Genomic DNA, 27,415 nt, shown 5'->3' on the forward strand with positions numbered 1-27,415 from the left:
AAGCTGCATAACTTCAAAGCAAAGAATCTGAAAGCTACAAACAGTGTTTCGCTGTTGTTCAGCTGTTCAGCAATAGTTGACGGCACTTGAAAAAACACTCAAAAAATCTATTCAAATAATTTTGAAAGAATTTCATTCTGGTATGACTTTAACATTTTTTGATCATACGCTGCATATTTCATAAAGATATACATTTCAAAAGTAAAGTGGCTGCTCTGAGTGAAAAAATCACTGGGGGGGGGGGGGGGGGGGGGGGGAGGTGAAAAATTCCGAAAAATGGAAAAATTTAGTGATAGCGAAAAAGTAATTCTATGCATTTCAAATATTTCTGTCTTTTTTTGGTTTCCAAAAACAGATTCCTTCGCTTCTCATCCGATAACAGAAACTGAACTACATCGTAATTTTTGGCATTAATCGCGAGATCAAGGGGGTTGCAAAACTCTCCACAAAACTGGCTTTCGTGAGTTAAGAGTTGAATAGGAAAACCATTGTCCAAAATTTGTTTCACACCGTCAACAGTACCGTTCGTTGCTTGACAAAGCGCGGTTAAAATAGGATACCCATAACATTCCATGTAAAAACGTTCCACTTGGATATTTAAGAAACTGTTGAACTTTTTCAACGAGTTAATCGCCCATGAAAGAGTTTCAATATCCGCGCAATTAGCAGCTGTAATCAATGCTCCATGACCACATTTAGTAATACTAATAGAGGAGCTGTTCTTTCTAACCATGAACAATTCTATTCATTTCCATTAGAAATTATGAACAAAACTATACTCGTTCTATTAGATCAGACGTTTGTGCGACCCTAACCCAGACTAGAGTGCACTGTAAGTAGCCTCTGATCAGACTTTCTCACGTTATAGAATGAGATCAACACAGACCAAAGCAGCCTCTGACCAAAGTTAAAATTTTTTCCGAACTTTTTTCGTCCGAACAAAGATACAGACCATATAATTTTAAACGCTAATTTCTTCTTGTTAACTTGATGATTGTCTGATCAGAGGTTATTTCGGTCTTGGACTTCAGCCTGGGCGATATTGGCTTCCTTAGTTTGGGACTAGCAGTTAAAGTTAACTTATATAATCTTAAAAACTGTCATTTATAGATTTAAACTATCAACAACCGATGGTCGATTTACACCCGGGGAGAGAAAACAGTTCCCTATTAGCATAAATTTCGGCAAATTTTTCATTGTCTAATTGATCCAAATACCACATCAATTTAATCAGCAATTGAAATCGATGCTCGTCTGACAAAATGCATAGACAGCTATCCAGTAAACCGTGATATATATATATATATACCATTGAAAGAAGTTTTTGTCCTCAAATTCGTGGAGCAACGTTTCATCAGATGGATTTTTAGCAAGGATTTCTTGCAACGCACAGAAAGCATTGTCTTCGTTTTCGGATTGAAACGGCGATGACCACCAGCCGTTCTTCAAGACCATATTCAAGTCATACAACCGACTGTTACGTTTTCAAACGTGTTTCTGGGGTTCAAATGTTTATAATATACAACTAAAATGATACAATGTGTAACGGCTGCTCTCCTATCAAAGTCAAGGAAAATTTATGCTTTGCACAAAGTTTCTCTTACTTAGGAACTTCGTTCCTGAGAAAGAAAGTTTTGAGAATATCAAAGTTAATTCTCTTTTCACAAGTCAAAGTAAAGTTAAAACTGTACAATCACTAATATGATCTACAGAAACAAGACACGATAACAAGTAATTTACCGCTCAAGAAAGTGTGCTTCAGTACGCACTGTATGTCAGTTTATCATAACCAAATTTACGAGTTTCAACAGATTTTTGGTAGTTTTTCAAGCTCCTTTTATGCTGCTAGTCACGTGGATTTACATGTCAAATTCAACTGATGATTGGTTGTAGATAAAAATGTCGACAAGAATGTGAACACTTTTCCATAACGTCATTTTTCCAGTGTAAATTTGATGTCATGGGAAATTTGTTAACCATGTAGAAGTGTTGTCGGATATTCTGTATCAATGACAGGTTGATTCGCAATCCAATCGCAAAGAATCTGATGCAATACTGTTAAGTCGTAGTATTGTTTTGCTGGTGGTTGAGGTAGTTCGAATTTGAGTTATAGTTTGACTTCATGAATGACGATTTCGTACTAATAATAGTTGCTAAATATAAATGTTGAAGAAATTGAACAAATCCGTATGACTTCAATAGAATGTAGCATTAAATTTCGCTTGTCACGCTATTCTAGTTTTAAGGCTTGAAATGACGTTGAAGCGCTATTCCATTTGATTTCTGAGTTGTTAAGCTCAGCCGCAATATCGCCGGCCCTGTTTTCTATCGCGAAAACATCTTTTCCAGGTAGTACTGGGGCGAGCTTCACTACTGGTCTCTTGTACACTCCGTCGTTTGTTCGAACTATAGTTGATCGAATCACACCGTCAGAGCCATCGATGGTCTCCGCAACTCGACCTAGATTGTAAAATCCACGCTTATCACTGTCTTCGATCAACCAAACGAGATCGCCTTCTTTAAGGGTTTCGTTCGCCGTAGATCGCCCTTTTTTTCAATTATTCAGAGTTGGTAGATATTCTTTACGAAATTTGTCCCATTTGAGATTTGCATAGGCTTGAGTTTGTCAAAAGAGCTTTCGATGATCAATAAATTCTTCTGCGCACGGTAGATAGGGTAAGCAAACGTTCCTGTTGCCAAGCAGGAAGTGATTGGGGGTCAATGCTTCTAAGTCATTAACATCTGAACTGACTGGAGTTAAAAGTCTTGCGTTCAATGTCTGCTCAACAATACACATCGTTGTTGAAAGAATGTCCTCGGTGACTGATCTGTTCCCCAACACTGCATGCATTGCTTTCTTGCAACTTCTCACCAACCGTTCCCATACTCCTCCAAAGTGAGGTGCTGCGGGTGGGCTGAACTTCCATCTGATTCCTCGTTGAACTAGATGTTCTTCGATCCCTTCTTTGTTCCATGCCGCAACATACTCCGCAAACTCTCTTTCAGCTCCAACAAAGTTTGTTCCGTTGTCACTGATGATTGTACTTGGTTTGCTTCTTCGGGCAATAAATCTCATTATTGCTTTGAGACAACTGTCTGTGTCCAACTTAGGAACCACTTCTATATGCACCGCTCTCATAGTTAGACATGTAGAGAGACAACACCATCGCTTTTCATTTCTTCGCCCAATCTTCACAATGAAAGGGCCAAAGTAGTCGATTCCAACATTTGTAAAAGCTGTTGAAGCATCTAACCGCTCTTCGGGTAGACCTGCCATTACTGGTGCCATCGTTTGTGCTCTGCCTTTTCTGCAGGTAATGCACTTGTTCTTGATTGATCTTAAGGCGTTCCGTATGCCTAGGATCCACATCTTCTGCTGAACAATGTTTCTTACATGCTCAGTGCCCTCGTATTGATTGTCCTTGTGCTCGTTTCGCAAGAATAATTCAACCGCATGATGTTTCCAATGTAGCAAAATTGGATGCTTTGCATTGAAGTCCAACTGACTTTTGCCTATTCTGCCTTTGGCTCAAATAAGTCCTTCTTCATCTAGGAAGGGGGAGAAATGTAGAATTTTGCTGACTTTTGGAATTTCTTTTTCAGCTTTGAGAGATGTCATCTATTCACCAAACTGTTCTTGTTGTAGTAACTTGAAGATCGTTGCTTTTGCTTTTTCTCTTTCTTCAATGCTGACTACGAGTGTTGCTGGTTTGTGTTTGTTCAATGCTCGCTGTACGTATACCACTGTTTTTACTAGTCTGTTGAAGTTACTGAATCGTTCGCACTGGATCACAGCTTTCTTCTCTTCAGCCTGTATCATGAATACTGTTGAGGGTATATTCTCTTCATCTGATGCAAAGATTAGGTTCACCTGCTCCGGTCATTCACTTTCTGGTCGTTTTAACCAGGCCGGCCCAGTGAGCCACTCACTTCTCTTGAGTTCTTCAATGTTGATTGCTCTGGTGTCAATGTCCGCTGGGTTGTTGATACCGCTGACATGTTTCCACTATGAAACATCAGTTGTATCTAGTATCTCAGCTACTCGATTGGCCACAAACACTTGTTGTTTGCGATGGGAACTGTGTATCCACTGCGCGCAATACCGTAGTTGAGTCTGACCAAAGGCTGCAACTATTTATCTTCATCTCATGTTCCTTGACTATCTGTTCTTTCAACCTCACTGCCATGACTGCCGCTTGCAATTCCAATAGCGGTATTGAAAGATGCCTCATCGGTGCCACTCTGCATTTTCCAATTACAAATGCTAGGTCAGCTGAGTCTTCTGTTGTTTGTGAACATAGATAGGCCACTGCACACATCGTGTCTTCAGATGCGTCAGCAAACACATGAAGCTCGGTTTTATCCCTCTCTCTGTTGAAGTATCTTCTATCGATGCTTTTTTCAGCCAACATTGGAAGTTGTTCTTTCCATCTCAGGAATTCTTCTTCTTCACTAGGCTCCACTTCGTTCTCCCAATGTTGTCCATTCTTAGTCCAGATGCCTTTCAGAAGTCGTCTCATATGAACACTGAACGGAGCAAACAATCCGATCGGGTCGAATACTGAAGATACCAGTGACAGAATCTTCCTCTGGGTTATAGGGGTTTCCACTTCCTTGTTGGTACCTCTACACACTTGAAAGCTATCATCAGTAACGGTCCATTGTAGTCCTAGCACTGAAGATCCCTTCGTACTGGGTTCCACTTCGACTTGCTTCGTGTTGCTGGTTGACTTCAAGTATTCGGGGATTGCTTCGGTAACTGCATCATTGTTGCTTATCCACTTCTTCAGTTCAAATCCATGTTGTGAGAGAAGAGGTTGTAGTTGATTGAAAACTTCAATTGCTTCTTCAGGGGTTTCTACTGATTTGATGAAATCGTCCATGTAGAAGTTGTTTTGTATTGCCTTGGCTGCAATCGGATACTCTTTTTTTCGTTGTCCATTCCACTCGGTTGAGAGCATAGTTTGCACAAGTTGGATAACTCTTTGCTTCAAACATGTGACGCTGATAATTGTATATCTGAACAGGTTCATTTGTTCTTGGACGCTATAAGAACCTCAAGCTACTTCTAACCTGTTCGGGAACTTGCACTTGTAGAAACATCGATTCGATGTCAGCTGTCAGGGCTATTGGTCCTTCACGGAATCTGAATATTGTTCCAATCAACCCATGTAGCAGATCAGGTCCTGCTAGTAGCTTATCAGTCAGGCATACTTCTTTGTACTTGGAGGCAGCATTGCAAACAGGTCTTACTTTGCCAGGCTTGTTCGGGTTTAGCACTGGATGGTGTGGCAAATACCATTCTTTGCCGAAGGTGCCTTTCACTTCGGACCCGTTCAATATCTTTACGAATCCTTTTACTACATCTGTTTCTATTGATTGTTGATACAAATTCTTCAGGTTTGGGTCCCTTTGGAATCTTCGCTCCAGAGAGTAAAGCTGACCCAAGGCTGAGCTGTAGTTGTTCGGTAGGTTTGGCTCTGGTTCACTCCACAGCATTCCCACTTCGTACCGCTCGCCTGTAAACTTCGTTGTACTCCCTAGCATCTTCTGTGCCTGCAGTTCTTTCTTTGACTGACTGACGACATTGAATTTGGAAGCATAGGTTTCTATGTCCCACCAGGTTTGGATATTCTCAGCCACTTTCACATCTTCAGTGAAGGCGAAATGACAAACATTTTGTCTTCTCTTGCCCGTCATGGGTCCACTGACTACACATCCTAGCTCTGTTAGAACGGCGAAAGGTTCATTTCGTGTTCCTATCTTGTAGTCCAATGGGCGCTGTAGCTCATAAGCATCTTGACCAAGGATGATGCCAACTTCCATCAAGTTGAAGCTTTTGTTGGGTAGAACACTCAAGTGATTGAAGCTTTGCTTCAGCTTGTTGTAGTTGTAGTTTGTGTTTCCCAAAGATATTGACGGATGTGCAAACGCTTCGATTGAATGCACCTTTGAATGTAGTCCCTTTATTTTGAGAGGAACCTTTTCTGTCTTCAGGTCCTTTGTTCCATGTATGCAAGCTATGTTGAGCGTCACATCGGTGCCTTAGGCTCGTAACTTCTCTTGCACACTTTGATCGATAAATTAAACCGTTGATCCACTATCGAGGAAAGCGTATGTGTTCAGCCTGTTGCCACCGCTCTGTATTGAGACAGGAACTATCTGAAGAAAGCTTGTAACTTTGTCATTCTGATTGATTGTTGCTGCGCTTAGGTTGACTGCGTGATTGCCCTCGTCCATTTGGTTTTCTGAGTGTAGCAATCGGTTGTGCTTCTTGATGCATCCATTGATGCCGCACGCATTGACTTTACAATCTTTGACTGCATGTCCTTTGCCTAGACATCCGTAACATAAGCGTTGCTTCCTCACTGCTGCGTACCGATCATTCACACACATGTTCCTGAATAGTGGACAGTTCAATATTTTATGAGTGCCATCAGCTAGCGGACAGTGATCAATTTGCGTTTGCTTCGTTTCTTTCACGTTCGAACTTGCACTGAAGTTCGATGTTTTCGAGAAACGTTTGTGTCTATTTGTGCTTCTTCGGTTTTCTTCTCTTCGCTCTCCCTTGAAAGCTGAAAACCCTTCATGCACGAATGCTATCCTTGATAGCCATTTTTCAAACATAATCAGATCAGGCCAATCTTCATCTTTATCATCAACATAGAACCACCACTTCTCTTTGAGAACTTGGGGTAGTTTATCTACTGCCATATACAGTGTCGAGCTTGATTGCAGATCACCAATCTGCTTGTACTCTTTGAGCACATTCACAAAGTTCGAAACAATAACTGAGAAACTGATCAGACCTGTTGAGTCGTGTGGTTTTACCTGACTTGCTTTGCGAAGACTCTCCATGTGTGCATCAATGATCACATGAGGCCTTCCAAATTTCCTCTCCAGAATACTCCATGGAGCACCATAGAACTGTCCAGAATAGCCCATTCCAGAAATTGCTGACCTTGCCTTGCCTGTCAGTAGAGTCTTCAGATGGCTCATCTTCTCTGAGTCTGGTATTGGTCGTTGATCCACTGTAGCAATGAACGTACTAGACCACTCAAGCCATTCGAGAGGGTTTCCGTCGAAGTTGTTCAACTTCAGCTTTTGTAGGTTACTATTACCTGATTAGCCAGTCTTGTATCGTATTAGACCAGTTCTGGGGGAAACGTCTCGGTCTTCAATTTTTGAGGATCGGTCTCGTAAACTGCGATATCGTGAGAAGTGACTATGCCTGTTCACTTCAGGGGTTACTTCAAAGCGAGCTGTTGAAAGTTCTGGTGTTAGAAGGTTGTCGATCCTGCTGGCCCAGTCAGAGACATCTCTCTTCTTGGGAGTCCAGTTGAAGGGTGATTTGTCTCGAGCACTGGTTGATTGGGAACGAGCATCATCGTTCTCTAATGCTGTTTTCTTCACTTTGCGCTCTGCTCGCGCTCCTCCTCCAGTAGTTGATGCTTGGTTTCCAGTTCCTTCATTTGCATTTCCAGCTCTAGCCTCCTCCGCTCAAACCGTGCTTGTTCCAGTCGCATCTTGGTTTCAAATTCGATATCAAAATTCTTCATCCTTTCCTCGCGCCTTTGCTTTGCTGAAGATGTTTCCGAAACATTCTCCGTCTCTTGGCCACTTGCTGTTGCTCCATTTTGCACTGTTTGAGCAACTGGGTTGTCCGTTGGGTAGTTGTTATTGCTTTCGATGTTGTTCACTGCTTGAGTTGCGTTGCTTTGCTCCGCATTCATTGCTGGATGCGTGCCTTTGCTTATATATGAAAGCCAAAGATAGTCCAAACTTGCTTTGCACTTCCTTGCCTTTTTCAGATGTTCTTCAACGAAATTTGCTTGGTAGGGCACAAGCTTGTTCCGACGCTGCAGTTGCTTGGGTATTTCTTCCTCTAGAAGGTGAATAGTCTGTTGGTAGAGGACATTTAGTTTGTTGGGTCGATCTGAATCTTCAATTATTTTGTAGCCAATTTCTGTTTTAGTGTTAACTTCTTCCACTAAATCTTGGAACTTCGTGTCGTACCTTTGAGCTGTTGATTGAAGCCACTCTTTGTGGGTTGTGCTTGGATTGCCTGGTTGCTATTTGTTCCTTTTAAGCGAAGTCAATTCTTTAACGTGTTTCGTGATTTGCACTCGCACCTTTCGCTCTGCCTCACTGGCGTCGCGCTGTTGATTCGTTTGATTTTCATTGGGGGATGCCTTTGGCACTCTCTTCATCAGATTGGACAGCAGTTTGCCTTCCACTGTCCGGGTCGGCGGACCAAATGTAACAGCTGCTCTCCTATCAAAGTCAAGGAAAATTTATGCTTTGCACAAAGTTTCTCTTACTTAGGAACTTCGTTCCTCAGAAAGAAAGTTTTGAGAATATCAAAGTTATTTCTCTTTTCACAAGTCAAAGTAAAGTTAAAACTGTACAATCACTAATATGATCGACAGAAACAAGACAAGATAACAAGTAATTTACCGCTCAAGAAAGTGTGCTCCAGTACGCACTGTATGTCAGTTTAACATAACCAAATTTACGAGTTTCAACTGATTTTTGGTAGTTTTTCAAGCTCCTTTTATGCTGCTAGTCACGTGGATTTACATGTCAAATTCAACTGATGATTGGTTGTAGATAAAAATGTCGACAAGAATGTGAACACTTTTCCATAACGTCATTTTTCCAGTGTAAATTTGATGTCATGGGAAATTTGTTAACCATGTAGAAGTGTTGTCGGATATTCTGTATCAATGACAGGTTGATTCGCAATCCAATCGCAAAGAATCTGATGCAATACTGTTAAGTCGTAGTATTGTTTTGCTGGTGGTTGAGGTAGTTCGAATTTGAGTTATAGTTTGACTTCATGAATGACGATTTCGTACTAATAATAGTTGCTAAATATAAATGTTGAAGAAATTGAACAAATCCGTATGACTTCAATAGAATGTAGCATTAAGTTTCGCTTGTCACGCTGTTCTAGCTTTAAGGCTTGAAATGACCTTGAAGCGCTATTCAATTTGATTTCTGAGTTGTTAAGATCAACCTCAATATAATGAATTTTATTATACCAAAGTGTTGTTACTGAAATCGGGAACCCTAGTCCAAAATCGACTGTTTCAGAGTATCTATTCAAGAAAAAATGATTGACATGACACCCCCATTTTTAATGCATTTTTAAAAAAGAAGATGGTGATAAGGGTATAAGGAAAACTTGTTTGAGAGGCAATCACATCTTTTTTTCTAAGCGAAAATTCAGTCATTATCCAAGAATCAAAAAGCTGTCATTATCCAAGAGTGGGTGGGGGGGGGGGGCACAACCGGAAGAGATCCCTTAAAAGCAAAATCTCTGCTAGACAATTTTGAAACAATTTTAAATTTCAATCTATTAAGATTTATGCTTCAACCACCCAAATAGCTCAATAGCTTGGAGCTATAATGGGAATTTGTGCAAAACAAAAAATCAAAAATTCATGATTTGCTGTCTACCTCCCCCATGTTACCGAGCTAAAATTTTGCGGTACCCCCCCCCCCCCCCCCCCCTTCAATTACCGTACGCATCAAATTTACATCGATGTATTCAATTCCCATCGATCCAGAAGCAAATATGATACCTGAATATGGTTGTCTGGACACGTAATGCCGGGGTAGTTGAATTCACTTTCGAAGCTCACAAATGTCAGCAACGTGTGATTCTCCGGATAAATTTTGTTCAACTCCGTCGACAGAAAATTATATTTGCGTGCCATATCAGTAACTGCGTCCCACATAATTTTGTCTCTAGATATTACAGCGTAAAATAGTAAATGAAGATTTCTCAGAGTTTCGACTGTCTTTCCATGCCCATCAACTGCATTCAGTTGGTCGTAAAAGTACAAAAAAAATCTGCAATTCGGTTATTTTGTTCTTCGGGATTAGAACCTATAAAAGAAGAATCCTTGCAATACAAAGAACTTATTAACCCAAAATGCTATTAAAAATCTCATCTATTCCTGCGAAATAAGTGTCACTATAGACAAAAGCGGAGTTCATACGTTACTGCGCAATTGTATAAAAAAATTTAAAATTCTAAGATGGCAACAAATTAAACTCGGATGCGAACTGGAGTAGAATTCAAAATTTACGCGCATTTTGGAATGGAAGCAAATCAAAGTTCTTATTTACAAGCTATTGGAATTCTTTTTGCACTATATTTTAGACGTCAATGGCCAAAATTTTATTATAATTGTAACTGCAACAAAGTTTCATTTCTCAAAAGATCTTTAAATAATTCCTCCAAATAGCTATAGTGTTGTTACACCTGTTTTAAATTATTCTGCAACACAAAAAATGCCAATCTAACGAAAGCTTCGAAAGGATCTAAAATGAAGCCGATCAAATGTAAGCCGAAGTGCCTATACTTTTTAAGTACCAAAATGTAAGTCAGATCAGTTATACCAACGAATAAAAGAGCAGTCATATTAAATTACATTCGAAAAGGAGCAAACTTTCCATTAAAACCAGAAAAAAAAACAAAAAACGATACAAAAATGACAGTATCAGTGAGTTAATGAAACGAATGAGTTCTGATAGACAAAAAGCGCTATATTCAAATACTTTTAATTGAATAATTTAGGAAAACCAAAAATTATGTTGCTTTAACTTCAGAAAAATTTTGGACTTTAAAACTTCTATCAACTAATTTCAATCAAGTGATTGATCTGCAATTACATCTTTGAGAGTTTTGTTTTTAAAAAAACTGATAATCATTGCAACCACTACAGTATTTATATTTGAAAACGCGTTACACGTCGACCGTTTGTTTTATATATTCAAATTTAATTTTTAAATCAAAAGGCTCGAAAAACAAAAATTAGATTAAATAAATGTCACATGCCTTTTTTCATGGGACCAAACACTCACAAAGACTAGGCGTGTTTGATCTGACATTTACATTCGACATGCGCATTAATAGTTGGAACCATTGTCCAGAAGTCAGAAAACATCTTCTTGTATAATCTTAACACTTTAAAAGGTATTATTGCACCGACAAAAATTTTTAACTTCTAATAAACTGTACCAGTGCTATATACAATACAAAAGTCAAATTTTTTTTATTACTAGCTGGTGCAATCCTAATCTGATATCTTTGCGTATGTTGAAATGGTGAATCAACCAAAAAGAGTATTTCAACCAACTGGCAAAAGTACAAAGCATCACTATAAAAGGCGGTAAAACTGTATTTGAAGCACGTCCTTCATTTCTGCGAGGACAGAAACCACCGGCTGATAATTAAAGAGCCGCAACCAACTACAATTTCTTCTTAACGCTGCAGCTAAATACATAGCGATATTGTTTGAGTAGAGAGAGCTAATATTTTTTTTTGTTTTCTTACTTCAGTAACACATAAAACCATTCGCTATATTAGATTGTGATTATTGTAACTAAGTACTTGTTCCCAATGGAATATCTCAAAATTCACACTTATTTTTACCAAAAAAATTAAATTAACAAAATTGCCTCCTGTGCAAGCTTTGCCGAAAACACTAGTCAGCTATTTAAATTTAATATCATTTTGTTTCCCGTGCTCTTTCTTTTTCGCAGTCAATAACCCTGTTTGGGCAAAAAATTTTAACATTTAGTTAGATTCTAAATTATATGATCTTATATTGAAAATATCTTGTAGAAATTCCTCAAAAAACCATTTTTGGTCATTTTTACTAATCATTTTGATGTTTGGTTCTATTGGAAATAAATTTATTTATATCGGAACCAGTAGAATTACAAATGATTAAAGATGAATTAACGTCAATTGTAGTAGCTCTTCGTAATATTTTCTCTAATTGATTATTTTTCACAGCATTTGCGGGACTTAAATGGCACAAATCTCTTGGATTAGACAAGACATGTTGGACAACCAATAAGCAATTATTTATCACAGTGGTGTTTTCTAACAATTGATCTTAAGATTGAAATATATCTAAAGAAAAAAAAAGAAAAAGGGTATTTTGCAGGCTGAGGTTAGCAATATTTCATTTGAAATAAAAGTCACATCTTTATTTAAAAGGAGGCAATTAATTAAAGAAGGAAAGAATTGTTGATTTGATATCATTTCAAGTTTTACATCTGCATTTGAAATTGTTATATTTTCGCAGAAGTATTCTAACAGTATTTGTTTACATTTAAAAACAATTATCGGCTTCTTCAGAAGTAAAATTCACATCCTACTGCGTGTGTAACAAACAACGTGCAAAACTTTTGCTTTATCTACTTAAAAAAATGTTTGCTCTAAATTTGTAATTCAAAGATTAACAAACGGACAGACTGCGAAAGCCATTTGGAAAAAAAATCCAAGCACATAAGAGATATGGGAACTGCGCCATCTCCGTTAAAATTATTTTTTGTTTTCACTAATCTCTGTATGCAAGTTTACACCACATTGTACCACTGTAAGGGGGGTAAAAACAGCAATTAGAGATGATCACAATCTAATAATTGACAGGAAACAGTTGCTGGCAACTATATTCTCACACATTTACTCATATTCTAGTCAGCGTGCTTCGGGTATTTGTCACTGTAAGCATATTGAAGGCAGCTTTTAAGCCATTCTATACAGGGCAAAACTAGTGTATGAAAACCATACTATTCAGGAAAAAATCAATATGAAAACCATACTGTTCAGGAAAAAATCAGTCTATGGAAACAGAATGTACAGAATATTATCAGACTATAGGCTCCAAATTTCATGATGAACAGGGTATAGAATTTCATGAACAGAATTCTGGGAATAATGATATTTATAATGAAATTATCAAGATTCAGTACTGAAGTACTATGACACACGGACCCGGGTGGGTACTGATAAAGGTTGAATGTTCTAAATAGGTGGTCCTATTCATTACCTGGCTTTAGGGTGCCATCTATTTTCTTCCATTTTTTCGCTTGCTTTGATGCTGTGCCTTTTGTCCAATTCGATGTCTTCCCATCTTTTCCAGTGTTTTCAGCAGTCCAACACGAAATCTCAAGCGAACTAGCCAAATTAGATCCAAGTAAAATAACCAAAGGAAGGGCTATTAAAACCGACGATTGAGTCAGAGAATTTTGGAGATTTTTAATTTTGATGCGTCGAATTTTATCACGAAGTTTTAAAACTTCTTTCCACTGAAAATCGATTAACGAATTAGATCTCAAAGCCACGCCTTTCTCGACTTGGTTGCATAATTTTGCCACAATCGATTCTTTTGGATGTAAAAACTCGACCCAATCTTCACTCGTTTCCAATTTTTGGTTTACCAGAAAACATACTTCGAATTGTGCTCGCGAAATTGCTAGAATGAAGCAATGAAAATGTGTATCCTTAAATTCTAGAAGATCAATTATTATCAGAACTGACATAAATTCGCAGCCCGTGAAGGGTAAAAATTCTAAATTCAAACCAGATGTTCCGCAAAAGCAGACACAAGCGGGATTGAAATCTTTTCGTGTCATAAGCCGCTCCAGCCACTGATTTTTGTCGTCTATTTTATCAATAAAAACAATAAACAACCGGTTCTCACCATAACTTGAATGCTGAAAACTTTCCTCAATCAAAATTTTGTCGGACAAACTTTGAAAATATTCGATTTTAAATTCATGTTGTGACGAAGTGAAACATCCCGGCACGATTGCTGAAGACACAAAAGTTGAATTCTGTCTTTCCAGAAAATTGTGGGAAAATTGGCTAATATGGTGAGCACTTCGAAATAAAACGTGCAGACTTTCAATGTTGAAAATGTTGTTTTCGACAATTCGAGGCTTCCGATTGAGAATTTCTCGTTGACCTGCTTCGATTCCAGCCATCCAACAGCACTTTACTTGTTGTATTTGGTCTTTAGAAACTCCGAAATAACAGTCACTGTACAGTTCGTCTATCATCAGGACCGCGTGTTCAAGTCCCCTAGGGCTGAAAAAAAATTATACCATAAACTAACAACTTTTTCATCGGGGCGAGGATTTAACCCAAAAATAACGGGGGGAAAAGTGCAAAAATATAAGACTTTTAAACCGTTAGTGCCCCGCTTAATAATGGCGGACAAAGTGTAATTTTAAGATTGTGTAATAAAGGTGGATCAATTTATTTTTACCCTATTTTAGTTACATCATTAAAACTTTTCTTTACACTTTTAATTACACCAATAAAACTTTTTTAATACTTCTAGTTACACCATTAAAAAGTTTTTACGCTGTTTTGATTGCACTATTAACGCTCCCTTTTACACTCTCGTACACTCCACTACATTTTGTCTAATCTTATTAAGCGGTGCACAAACGAAATTTTTAGATTTTTTAGATTTAAGAAATGAAAACATCTTTTGCTTCATAGCGAATAAATTTAAAACTTAACGACGAAAAAACAAAGTTTAACGACAAAGAACAAAATTCATTGCCTGTAATGATTATATTATGCAGAGTTCTGCATAAAACTTTTCAAAAAATCTCTAACATAATAGGTGTCAGGACAATTTAGCCAATGCCATTATACCCAATGCCAAAATGCCCAATGCCATTATACCCAATGCCAATATACCCAAAGCCATTATACCCAATGTACTTTGATATTTTCGTTCAATAATTCGACAAAAAATTAGCAGTCGGTATTACCCTATGTTTTAACATAATTAATGGCCATGGCCATGCCTCAGCGGCCCGTGGGACTTGATATGAAACTATCATAACCGAACATGGGATTAAATTATCCGCTTGTTAAATCAAACGTGTAAGAGCTATTTTCTGCTAATTAGTACTCGTATTATGGAACGAAAACATTAATGTGAATTGGGTATAATGGCATTGGGTATTTTGGCATTGGGTATAATGGCATTGGTTATTTTGGCATTGGGTATAATGGCATTGGGTAAATTGTCATAACCCATAAAATAAACACGTAAATACTTAAATAGCCTAACTTAATAAATATTCTCTTCCTAAAAAACCTCTAATGGCATATTCCTTACATAATTTTAACACATTCGGCACAAAAATTTCTGCTTACACCCGCTCACATCTCGACCCGGGTTTTCACAATATCCGCGCAAATGTTACATATTTTTTCGATTGCACACACTGACACTCTGACCTCGGAAGGTTTCAACCAGTGAAAAAGTGCAATAACATTAAAATGAACAATTTAATTTTAGTGTTTTTTTAAGATTAAAAACTGAATTAATGAAATAAAAATACAGTGAACAGTGTAATTGTAGTGCAATTTTAGGAGTGTAATAACAGTGCAGTGAAAAATTGCAGTGAAAAATGTAATAAAAATAGTGGAAAGTGCATTAAAAAGAGTGTGCTCAAAATAGAGAAAAGTTTTATTTTAGTGTATTTTTGAGAGCGCAATACGGGTGTAGTAAGTTGTGTAAAGAAAGTAAAATATGTGTAATTTCCTCAAAATTACACCCTCACACTCTTTCTCTGCTAATTAAGAGGGGAATTTTCTTTACACCATTATTTTCACTTAATTATTGTGAAGTAGTGGTGAACGCTTCAGTTCGGATCAGATTTGTTTGAATTTATCTTCTGTAGAAACTTCTTACCGGTTGGCAGAAAATGTTTTGTTGTTGTTAACGGTCAAAATCGAAAATTCGTCTGTAATATAAGTTTTGATTTTGAATTAGGAAAATAAGCTTGATGCGGGGTGACTTTGGCACAGCTTAGTACTATATATTAAAAGCGAAGCAGGGCAGGTGTTTGCAAAAGTCACAAATCTCAAAGAAAATTTTTTTTGGAAAACTACAGATTCTGATAGTCTTTTCTCTTAAAATAATTATATATTTTCCATTTCTGCGAAAAATTTTTAAAACGAGGCAGGATTAGTTTACTGTTCAATCTATTTTTTCGCTGAAATCTCACAAGGTTCCTGTACAAATCTGCCATTGATTGTCCAAGTCCGGAGCAAAAAAGCAGGGAAAAAGTCAAAAAAATTTACTTAACTTGAAATGTCGATTACTTTTGCAGCAACCAACTTCAAGAGTTTCTCAAAATTTCAAAAGTTTAGGAGACATCTTTTGTATCTTACTTATCGCAAAAAGGGTTCCGCCATTTTTGCGAAATAAAATAACATTCGGAACGAAAACTAGGTCACAAGTCTTGTAGCACGTTTCCGCTCAATTTAGGTATCTATTATTCGCATTAAAAGTATCTCTAATCCTCAATTAAGCCTAATCAAAGGCGCACATTTTGAGCAAGCAAAATTGATTTAAAACTTTGTAATCAGCATTTTATTAAAGATTTAATTGAAACTTTTAAAGCTTTAATTCGATTTAAATACAAACAACTTTAAAGACAAAGTCGAAAAGCCGAATCATCGGTTTTTTTCCGAAAAATCCTTTGCTCAAAAAAGGCCTTGTATATCAAGGTTGGACTGGGGCACTATATAGTAGGGGCACTATATGTAGGGGCCTGATGTAGAAACCAAGCGGTTTTTGATAACCAGGAAGGTTATATCGACCTGAAAATCCAACAAATATCATTAAAAAATGTTGAGGGATTTTTCAGAAAAAAAATCAATTTGATTTTTTTCTGTTTTTAATTCACTGAACAATATATTCAATTTGCAAACAAATCAAAAAGTTTAATCGAGCTTTTTTTAATAACGTATTTGTGTTTTTTGATTGCTCAATTTTTACTATATTGTCTCCTAAGACAGGAGCTGTCTTTCGTGGTCAAAAATTCTTCCCTCGGAAACGTCTTCTGAAATCAAACTGCCAATTAATTTGCTTCCGAGCAGACTTAGGATGTCAGTTTTAACTCGTCAAATCTGAAAACTAAGTTATTCTTCCTCCCGTTAAAACTACTCAATCTGCTATATAAGTATCGTAAATGAGATATTAGTTATATGATAGATATTTGATTATTTTTTTTGTCAGGAGCTGTCTTTCGTGGTCAAAAATTCTTCCCTCGGAAACGTCTTATGAATTCAAACTGCCAATTATTTTGCTTCCGAGCAGACTTAGGATCTGAGTTTTAACTCATCAAATCTAAAAACTAAGTTATTCCTCCTCCCGCTAAAGCTCCTCAATCTGCTATTTAAGTATCGTAAATGAGATAATAGTTATATGATATATATTTGATTGATTTTTGTGTAAGCGGCGATGGTTGATAAAGTGCTTAAAGTGTTGCTCTTGCGGAAAGAGTGTACATTTTATTTGAAATATATGATATACCTCCCAGTGCCACAAAAACTTTTTTTTTCGAAAAATGCCTCACCCAAAAAGGCTTTGTTTTTCAATGTTGGACTGATGTAGATCCAATGAACCGGATAGGAACAATTTGATCAGTATTAATAAAGTAGTAATAAGTACTAGTAGAAGTAATAAAGCTTTAGTAATCACTTTTATGCTCAAAAACGCGCATTAGATTAAGCTTAATAGCGGATTATAGTGCGAAATCGAGTTACGTGGCGTGCGAAAAAGCGATACATAAATGGAGCAGATTCGTGATACAAAATGCGCGAAAAATAGGATACACAGCTTGTACTTTTATTTCGCGGCTAAAATTTGGACACTTTTGCGAACACGGGTTGCGCAATTTCCTTCAATCTTGACTGTTTTTGCTAAAGTAGCCATTTTCCGCAATATTGTTGAATTTTCAATGTTTTAACATAGGAAAAACGAACACGAGATACACAGATCGGGCATATTTGCCCGTGACGATTTGGGTATACCTCTGCGGCGTAATGAAAGGCAGCCAAAAGATAAAATTTTGTATTTAATTGTTTAAGATCTCACCAATATTTCGCAATATCTTCAACTCCGGGCTGACTTGCATCATAGAAGGTTGGAACTAACTTGAACTTCGCTTTCAGCTTCTCGCTTCCATATCTGTTCACGGTTTTTATCAGCCAATCAGCGAACAGCTTCCTAGAGCTCTCAAAAGCGAATAAAATGCAATCCACGTCGTCTAATTCGGCCATCTGTTGACTTCCAGTTTTAATTTTCCAATTCATTATTTGTTTTCCTCAGCCATAATAAAATTTAGTTCAAAATATTCCCAGGCTGAGGTGCCATCCGGAAGTGACCTCCGATCAGACCGTGCCAGACGAAAGTAACCTCTGAACAGACCAACCTAGACGGAAATGATCTCTGATCAGACCATTACCATCCGGAAGATACCTCTGGTCAGACCATCCCCAGACCAAAGTGACCTCTGATCATACTACTGTGCGCTCGAACCAAATCCCACACCCTGTAATTTTGGTCTGGAAACTCACCGTTTGCGTTGGACTTGGGTCTGCTTAGAGGTCACTTCCGCCTGGCACCTCATCATGGGTTCGGACTCACCATATTTTTAAAGATTTTAAATAAAATCCTTGTGTCCTCAAGTAAACGTTTTTCGAGATTAGTGACTATAGACAAATTTTTAGGACTAGGAAAGGGAAAATTTGCTGGGTTCTGGAAAAAAAAACTATTACTGAGCAGAATTTGAGGCAGTTTTAGGACAATTATTCTAATTCAAAAAATTTTCGTCACACATAACTGCATGCACGTATATTTACAATTTAAAGAACCTCATAAGTGATTACGCGGATCCTAGTATCATAGTACAGCAGTACTGATCCGTGAAATATCAATAGTAGAAAGTTATATCAGTAAAGTTTCATAGTATTTTGAAGGTGTTTTGACTTTAAAGCAATCTGGGACTTCACTGAATACGCCCCGACAAATTTTTCTCAAGAATTTTTCATGCACATTCGGTTTTTATATTTTTCTCTGTTAATGAAAAAATCATGATAATCTTGAAATTCTCGAAAACAAAATGAAATTTTGGACTATGCACAAACATGATATTTGAATAAAGGGAGAAATTTGCAAAATCGAGAGCTTCTGCAAACAAAGACCAAAGAAAAACATGCAAAATCAGAAGACAACAATTTAAGACCAGTTAAGATACTATTTTTGCAAGAAAATTCCCGTTTTTTTCAGGTTGTTATGAATTAATTTTTAAGGTATGGTTATGCTTAAGGTATTGTTTAAGGTATTGTTATGTATGTAGGGGGGTAGGGGCATCTATTAATACTAATTAGGTTGATGGGGATCTGCAGGTAGTACTAGTGGACGGGAGCTTCTCTGGCTGATTTGACATTAAAAGTATTTGAATTGAAAAAAAAACAGTTCTTTTATTACTTTTATTTTGCGCCTTCTTGAAAACTCAAACATCTATTAAACTCTGTTAAAGCTGCCTTTTTCTTCTTTTTTATATACCCTTGACAGATTCTCTTGGTGTTATGAGTGATATTAATTTAATGATCAATATAATTGCAAAAATGAATTGTAATTTAACTATTATGTAGTTGGTTTAATTTCTTAAGTACAGTTTATCGGAGGCCTTTTTTCTTTAACGATTTATATTACTTTGATATGAGTTCTGGATAAAAAAAAGCTAAACAAAAATTTTGAAAACCTTAAGCTAAGTATAAGAACTCAAATCTATTTTTAAACTGACTAGACTTCGTTTTTCTTGCTGAGTTTACACTTTTCATAGTAAAAAGTGAACTGATCATAATATGTTCATAGTAATAAAACCAATTGGGAATAAATTTTTCCGACAAATTTTTTTGATACGGCTAATCAATTTTATCAGTAATTTTGTAGCGTTTCCGATACCTCGATTAAAAGTACATCACTGTTATGAGCTGTTTATCGCGGCTTTCTAGTGCTTTACAAATGATGTTAAACAAAATCCTTGTGTCCTCAAGTAAACATTTTGCGAGATTAGTAATTATAGACACATTTTAGGACTAGGAAAGGGACAATTTGCTAGGTTCTGGAAAAACACTATTACTGAGCTGAATTTGAGGCAGCTCTTTGGACAATTATTCTACTTAAATTTTTTTTACAACACATAACTGCATGCACGTATATTTACAGTTTAAAGAATGTGATAAGTGACTACCCGGATCGTAGTATCATAGTACATCAGTATTTAATCGTGAAATATCAATGGTAGAAAGTTATATCAGTTAATTTTCATAGTATTTTAAGGGTGTTTTGGCTTTCAAAGCATTCTAAGACTTCGCAAAATACGCCTCGACAAATTTTTCTCATGAATTTGTCATGAATATTCGGTTTTTATTCTTTTCTTGGTTATAAAAAAATCATGATAATCTTGAAATTCTCGAAAACAAAATGAATTTTTGAACTATGCACAAACATGATATTTGGATAAAGGGAGAAATTTGCAAAATTGAGAGCTTCTGCAAACAAAGACCAGTGTAAAACATGCAAAATCAGAAGACAACAATTTTAGACCAGTTAAGATACTATTTTTTCAAGAAAATTCCCGTTTTTTTCAGGTTGTTATGAATTAATTTTTTAAGGTATGGTTATGTTTAAGGTATTGTTTAAGGTATTTTTGAGGTACTGTTATGTATTGTAGGGGTGCTAGAGGCTTCTGTTAAAACTAATTGGACTGGTGGGGATCTGCAGGTGTTACTAGAGGATGGGAGCTTCTCCGGTTGATTTGACATTGAAATTATTTGAACTGAAAAATAACTGTTCTTTTATTGCTTTTATTTTGTGCCTTCTTGAAAACTCAAAAATCTATTAAATTCTGTTAAAGCTGCTTTTTTTCTTTTTCATATCATTGAAAGATTCTCTTGGTGTTCTGAATGATATTAATTTAATGATCATAATAATTGCAAAATTGAATTGTAAATTAACTATTATGTAGTTGGTTTAATTTCTTAAGTACAGTTTAGTTAAGGTTTTTTTTCTTTAACGATTTTTATCTAAGTATACGAATTCAATTCTATTTTTACACTGAACAGACTTCGTTTTTCTTGCTGAGTTTACACTTTTCATAGTAAAAAGGGACCTGATCATAATATGTTCATGGTAAAAAACAGATTGAGAATAAGTTTTTCTTACAATTTTTTGATACGGCCAATCATTTTTATCAGCATTTTTGTAGCACTTCCGATACCTCGATTAAAAGTACATCACTGTTATGAGCTATTTATCGCGGCTTTCTAGTGCTTTAAAAATCAAATTTTAACAAATTTTTTTAGCTGTTGTTTATGAATTCGCTACGTTCATCTCAATTGCCACAAATTCCGCATAAACAGCGTTTATAAAACAAAAAAACAAACATTTTTTTTCCAAAATAATGACTAGAAAACTTAAAATACGATATTTTATTGTTATAATGAAATTGTAAAATAAAAACGGATAGAGGATTCAATTTTAACATTCCATATCATTTGGTTCTGGCTTTTCTCCAGTCGCTACTTCTTTATTATCGAACAATTTGTTTATCTAAAGAAAGTTTAATTTGATTACCTGGCGTATTGAAAAATATGTTAACTGTTGTTCTTAAAAAACGCAAACTTTAATTTAAGAACAAATAAGAATCTGTCTTTGGAGTATATCTGTTCAAAGAAACCTTTACTTTGCTTCAGATTAGTGAGTATTGTTTTCATAAAGTGCGTCATATTAATACTGCACTTCCTGTTTAAAAAATCGGAAAATTCTAATAACATACAAAATTCAATTTTTGCAAAAAAAGACTTACATACTGTGGTCATTCAATTTCATTTTTTAAAAAAAACACAGTAAGCAAAGTCTTCCCATAAGTTTTTACTGAGGCTATTGGACCCCTTGAAAATCATTATTTATTCTTCAAAATTGCGTTCTAAGTTTCGATTTTAGTCCAATCAAAAAATCTCATTGATCGAAGTTTTTTCGGTCAATTAGCATTGCTTTTATGCTTGCGCCACACCTGGCTTTTCTCAGATAAGTGTCCAATAAGTTGTTTATTGCTGCCAGGTTTCGCAATTTGTACTCATTTCCGCTGACCATTTTGAACTCACTTAAGCAGATTTTAAATAACGGTGTTAACAGAATTCAATACAATAAAAGATCCATAGTGCTGCCTTTGATTTGGATTTTTCCTAAAAGTTTCAAAAAACGGGAATTCGTCTTTTTTCTTAAAAAAAAGCCAAATTTTACGATAGCACCATTTCATTGTGGTAACTTTTTCAATTCTCTCTGCATCTGAGGTTCAAATTCTTAAAATCAGATGAAGTCGATGTTTTTGGGAAAAACATGCTATACACTTTGTTCTCTTTTTGGTTGTTTTGGCCAAATTTTTGTTCAATTTGCCACTAATGAGGAATTTAGCTGCTGTTTGAAACAATGTTGCAGTTTTATTGATCTGTTGAAATAAAGAATAAAGAGAATTGACTTCTGGCTAAAGTTTTCTATTTTGTATAGCTTAATTTCCAAAACAACTTATTGAGAAAATTTTCATTTTTCGAGCATATTTGCACAACTATTTTTCGTTCAAAACGTCTATAAAGCACCACAAAAACTTGGTCGTTTCGAATGGTTTTCTGACTTTAACTTTCCTGGAAATTATTAGAGAAAGAGAGTTTTTTTGTTGAAGTCTTATTTCAACTTGATAATCTTCAAGCATAAATTGTGACTTGTTAAAGTGTTTTAAGAAACTACCTTGTAATTTTTTTTTCTATTAAGTCAAAAAAGCTAAAAAAATTTTCATAGAGTGAGTTAGGTGCTCATATTGTTGCTATATTTAAAAAAACGACACATTTTTTCAGGCAGCAGTTTGAAGCAGGCGTGTGTCATTTTCCATACTCAAATGTATTTCAAGAGGGCTTAAGAATAGTGAAATTTACTTAGAACACATTGTCCTTAACTTTGTCATTACCACGAATTTCCTACAAACTAAACTAAATTTCTCTAAATTTTTATTGTTTCTTCAAATTTGTCTCTATACTTTGTAGTCATTCGAATAATCAATTAACGTTACTCAAACTGCATCATTATTTTGATAAGATTATCAGGATTTCCTACCGTTTCACACCTCACCACATTTTTTAAACATGTTATAACTACTGTTTCTGATTACCTGATTACGGTTGTCTTGAATTAATCTCAGAAATAACAATAGAAGAAAAAATGACCTATTTGACTTTTCTGCGTCTGCAGAATTTTGTTTTCGAATACAATAATTTTTCATCACATCATCTCACGGTCTACAACTTGACTGGATACTCAGTTTGACAGCTGTAGCGTATGGTATTTAGTAGTTTTAATACTATAAACTTTTAAATATATAAATCATTCCTATCTCCTCTTTTGGCTTCTGAGTTTTATATACTCAAATCAATCTTGACATAACTGCAGTTGTGCAGTTTAATTGTTCATAATGGGGTGTTAAAAAGATTTATCAGGTAAGATGCAACTTTGTCGATAGAAATTTAGACAGTTGACATGCAAATTTTTCTTTTCCTTCAGCAAAATCCTGATAATGTTGTGTGCTCTTGAAATGCACTTAAAAGATTATAATTTTTTTTTACCTAACACAAGGTTCTGCAAGATTCTATGCTATTGTCAGCAGTTTGTGCCTTGAAGTGTTGTTCTATGTACATTTGGCAACTTCCAATGTATCTTTGAGTTCTCAATTTAAGAACGCAGTGTTGTGAATGGCCGGTGTTGTGACTGGCCGGTGTTGTGAATGGCCGGAAATGCTTAAACGACACGAAAGAGTTCCAATAGACAGAAGGGTTGCAGGATTCAAACATATTTTTCATTAAACTATTTTAAGAAAACCGAACCATAGTTTGTTATGAATTAGAAAATATTAATGTTTGATTAATAAATTTATAACATGTAACATTAACCAAGTAGTTATTTTAATTTACATGTTTCAGATTTTAAATAAAATATAAAAATCTTTTTCAATCGTTCACAGATTGAATGTTTTTTTGTTTTTAAAAGAGGTTTTGGATGTCAAATGAGGTTTGTGTGTGAACCAAATTTGAGGGGAGAATTCGGAAAAGTTTTTGTCGTCTGGTGCTCATTTTTGTCTTCCAAAAGAAAAGACACCAACTGTACCTCAGCTAATGCTTTAACGTGTAGTAGCTCTACATTAGGATCATGCTTTTGTAGCTACATTTGCTCTTTCTGTGTGAAGAGCAAATTTGAAAACTAACCCGCTTTCTTTTTTTTTCAGTTTTCGTTGCTTGTTCATGAAATTCTTCACAAACATGGAACCCAAATTGGATTTAAGATTAAATTTTGACTCAGAAAATCAATAACCCATTCTGATTGTAGTCCGCAAATTGTATATTGACTGCAAAACGCTTAGTTGAGCTGAACAACTGTGCTCAATAAAAATCATTGGTCAAAATGCAGTCTTGTGAATATCAATTTTAGACCCAAACTTTTGACAGAATATTAGTAATTTTTTGTTCTAAATGTAGCCTTAAATGGAGGAAACCAAAAAAGAGGGAAACAAAAATCTGGACCTTTGGGCTAGCAACAGCGACGTTTTGCCTGATCCCGGCTCTCCAAAAATTCCAACAAACCGTTTGTTTTCTGACAGAATCCGGTGTTGCTCTGGACTCAAAATAAACTGAAGTCCAATTGGCGAAGTTGAATTTTTGTTTTGCATCTTACTCCACTCAGCAAATGAATTCCAATATCGGCGATCAATGTCCAAAGAATTGGTAGTTTCAATACTAAAATATTCTTCAGAGCTGAAAATTTTGTTCAAACTTGCGAGTGTAAAAAGGGAATTTATGTATTCTACCACTTCGTTTTTGTGATTTGGTTTCTGTTGGAACATTTCACGAATTTCAAAACCAGAATCAACAATATCAAAATTTTGATCAATTTTGAATAAACCGAGTCGAGACTTTTCATCTTCAGCTAAAAACAGAAGTTGGTTTAAACTTTTTCCCGAGCAATTTCTGACCGGGGTTACAACTTGCGTGTAAATCGCTGATTTTTGATAAGCATTGTCGGTTTTCAGGGCCGATTTAAAACTCGAAATAGTTCTCCTCAAAGTCGCAAACTTGACATTGGTTATAAAAATTATGACTTTGAAGCTATTTTGCAGAAATTGTTGGAAATCTTTGTTAATTGGTCGACTCGTTTCATTATTCCATTTCTGGCAAGTCGTGAAAAAAGTGTGAATAATCATTTCCATTTGAGGAACTATTTTCGTCAATGCTTGTTCAATTTTCCTTGCTATTATTGTAGTCGGCTTTTCGGAATCTTCCGCATAGCCAACTTCGAAAGCAACTATTACGTCACCGCAATAAATCCAATCAATCTCGAATCTGATTGGCTGACAAGATCTTTCGTGTAGCAACGTTGAAAAATGAGCGTCTGCGAAATTTTTCAGGAACGTTCCATTCGAATTTGGCAATTTTGTTAAGAAACAATGGCAAAAATCTTTTACTTCGCCCATATATGAACCGTATTTATTTGCGGATCCTAAGTTTCCAGAATCTGTTGTCGCGTAAAGAATATTGTCAAAAATTTGATCTAAATTCGGTACTAGCTCTAACTTTTCCCTCTTCTTGGGGAAATAACTGTTGATAATTCCCACAATTGCTGGGACAATCTGAAATGTGCATTTTTGATTGTTGAAACTTCTAAATGGCTCATTGCTCAACGTATAGAACGAATCATCAGGACTTCGATCAGCAAAATTCACCTCGATTTCAGTTAAAGAGTTGATAAACTTCTGAATACGATTCTGACTTGACATTTGATAGTCTCCAGAATCGAAATTTTCTAAAATCGCCGAAATATCATCAGGATTTGAGAACTTAATTTCAAATTCAATTTTGAAGAATTTTTTGCCATTTTCTGATTGTTGGTTAATAAAATTGGTTAGATCGGTTATCAACTTGGCCGATTCGGGCTTACTAATTTGTTTCTGCATCCAAATGATAATTATAATTGGAACAATAGATTTATTCAAATCAAGACTCAAATCTTCGGTAGCTGTCAATTCACATTTTTTGATCAGCACACATTGAAAAAGTGTTAACTGGTAAATTAGTGAAGTCCCAATAGATTCTATGACTGCGGTTTTTTCTTTAGAAGGCTTGTGAAAAACAGTTTTGATCAAAAATGGGCAGCAGTTTTGGGAATCAGGTATAAACAGACATCCCAGGCTCGGGTTCGATTCCCGATCGGGTCGGTTTAAATTTTCAAATTCTTCGTTGTCTCGATTTGATTGTGCGAAAAAATCAACAAGACCATTGAAAGAACGAATGACAGTGCCATTAATGTTAGAATTTGTTAACTCGGTTATAAACAGACGGTGACTGAGTGATGATTTAATGTAAACGTTTCCGTCCAGACATTTGGGAGGTCCGGGTATTATTTCCAGGTTATTTGACTTTTCCATAACAATCGTTCAAACGTTGGAATCTATTTTGAAAAGAATACCAGCTCCGTCCTGGAAGAACTATATTGGTTAAATTAGAGCATTAATGTTTGGAACTGTTTCCTCCTTCCCAGTGATCTTTTTGTTTCATTTTTGACCCGTTGACCCCCGAGTTAGACTATGACCAACCGAAAGTACAATTCTGCAAACTTTAGAGCAACTTTTTTTGAATTGAAGTGTATAGTCAGTCCCACCTACCTTCTATTATAGGCTACATAAACAATTCAGCGTAATTACTTGCAACCATTTGTTCACAAATGACAAATAAAACAAAAATTTGTAAACGTGCGAAGGTGAAACAGTTCCGATTTTTTTGCTATTACAATCTACAATTGTATATTCCCCAATTTCAATTAATAGAACTAATCAAAACATCGATAGCAGAAATTCATAAAATCTGAATAGTATCTAGTTAACTAGCGAGTAAAGTAGTTAGTAAACTAGCATGTTATTTATCGACTTTCTTTGTAAACAGCAGTTATTTAACTCCATATTTAATCTAAACCCAGGTCAAATTTATGCTTTGAACATTCTTCTAATGAGAATAAATGGTGATGAAAATGGTACAATTCGGCTAAAATTGTTCAATTATCTCAGGAAACTACCACATGACCAAAATTGGATGTTCTTCCTTTCAGAAAGAGCAGTTGTCGCCAAAACGATGTCAGAAAACGTGATTTAAATTGTGAAAGAAAACAGCCCCACGCAAATCCACCCCTAAATCCCCGCGAAAAAAAACCAGCCAAACATTGCTTGAATTGCATATTAAGTTAGGGAAAAGTCGGCTAACTAGGAACTATTGATTTCTGGCTAGCTTTTTTGTAGAATGTCTCACAATTCGGCGCCCACACCAAATAAGATTACACATTTGATCCATTTTACTTCTTTAAATTCACAAGACGTATCGTAATACTTTTAACTCTTTTCACGGGAAGAGAGAAGCATCCAAAATATATCGCTGAGCGCACAATTTTAAGTTGCCGACAAAACTTATTGATTTCTAATTACGCAGCACTTACCGTTTAAGCGTTGTTTATTTTTTGAAATAATAAGCAGAGGTGTGAATTGAAGCTTGTCTCACCTTAAAATTATCAAAACACTGTTTTTATTGAGTTAATCAAATAGTAAATTTCAAAGGTAGGTGTGACAGAATAAAACTAAGCGACTATCTCAAATAAACAATTGACAAATCGTCCACATTTTGACGTTCATTCTTTATTTT

At 35.8% G+C, this 27,415-nt stretch overlaps 1 protein-coding gene across 2 annotated transcripts; it reads right to left on the bottom strand.

Moving 5' to 3' along the window:
• Positions 1–1,319: 1,319 nt before the first annotated feature.
• On the bottom strand, positions 1,320–25,545 carry LOC142349236 (uncharacterized). 2 transcript variants are annotated; one of them, XM_075400664.1, is made up of 5 exons: positions 24,257–25,545; positions 17,718–17,902; positions 12,855–13,894; positions 9,588–9,894; positions 1,320–1,443 (listed from the first exon to the last, which is right to left on the bottom strand). In XM_075400664.1, exons 2-4 carry the CDS (start codon positions 17,900–17,902, stop codon positions 9,830–9,832), a joined length of 1,290 nt encoding a protein of 429 aa, XP_075256779.1. In that variant the 5' UTR covers positions 24,257–25,545; the 3' UTR covers positions 1,320–1,443; positions 9,588–9,829. The 2 variants fall into 2 exon arrangements, with proteins under 2 accessions (XP_075256779.1, XP_075256778.1); XM_075400663.1 differs by having other exon boundaries at positions 17,718–17,909.
• Between the last annotated feature and the right edge of the window lie 1,870 nt (positions 25,546–27,415).

Source organism: Convolutriloba macropyga, chromosome 11 (assembly GCF_964194025.1).
Source record: "Convolutriloba macropyga chromosome 11, txConMacr16.3, whole genome shotgun sequence".
Lineage (NCBI taxonomy): Eukaryota > Metazoa > Xenacoelomorpha > Acoela > Convolutidae > Convolutriloba > Convolutriloba macropyga.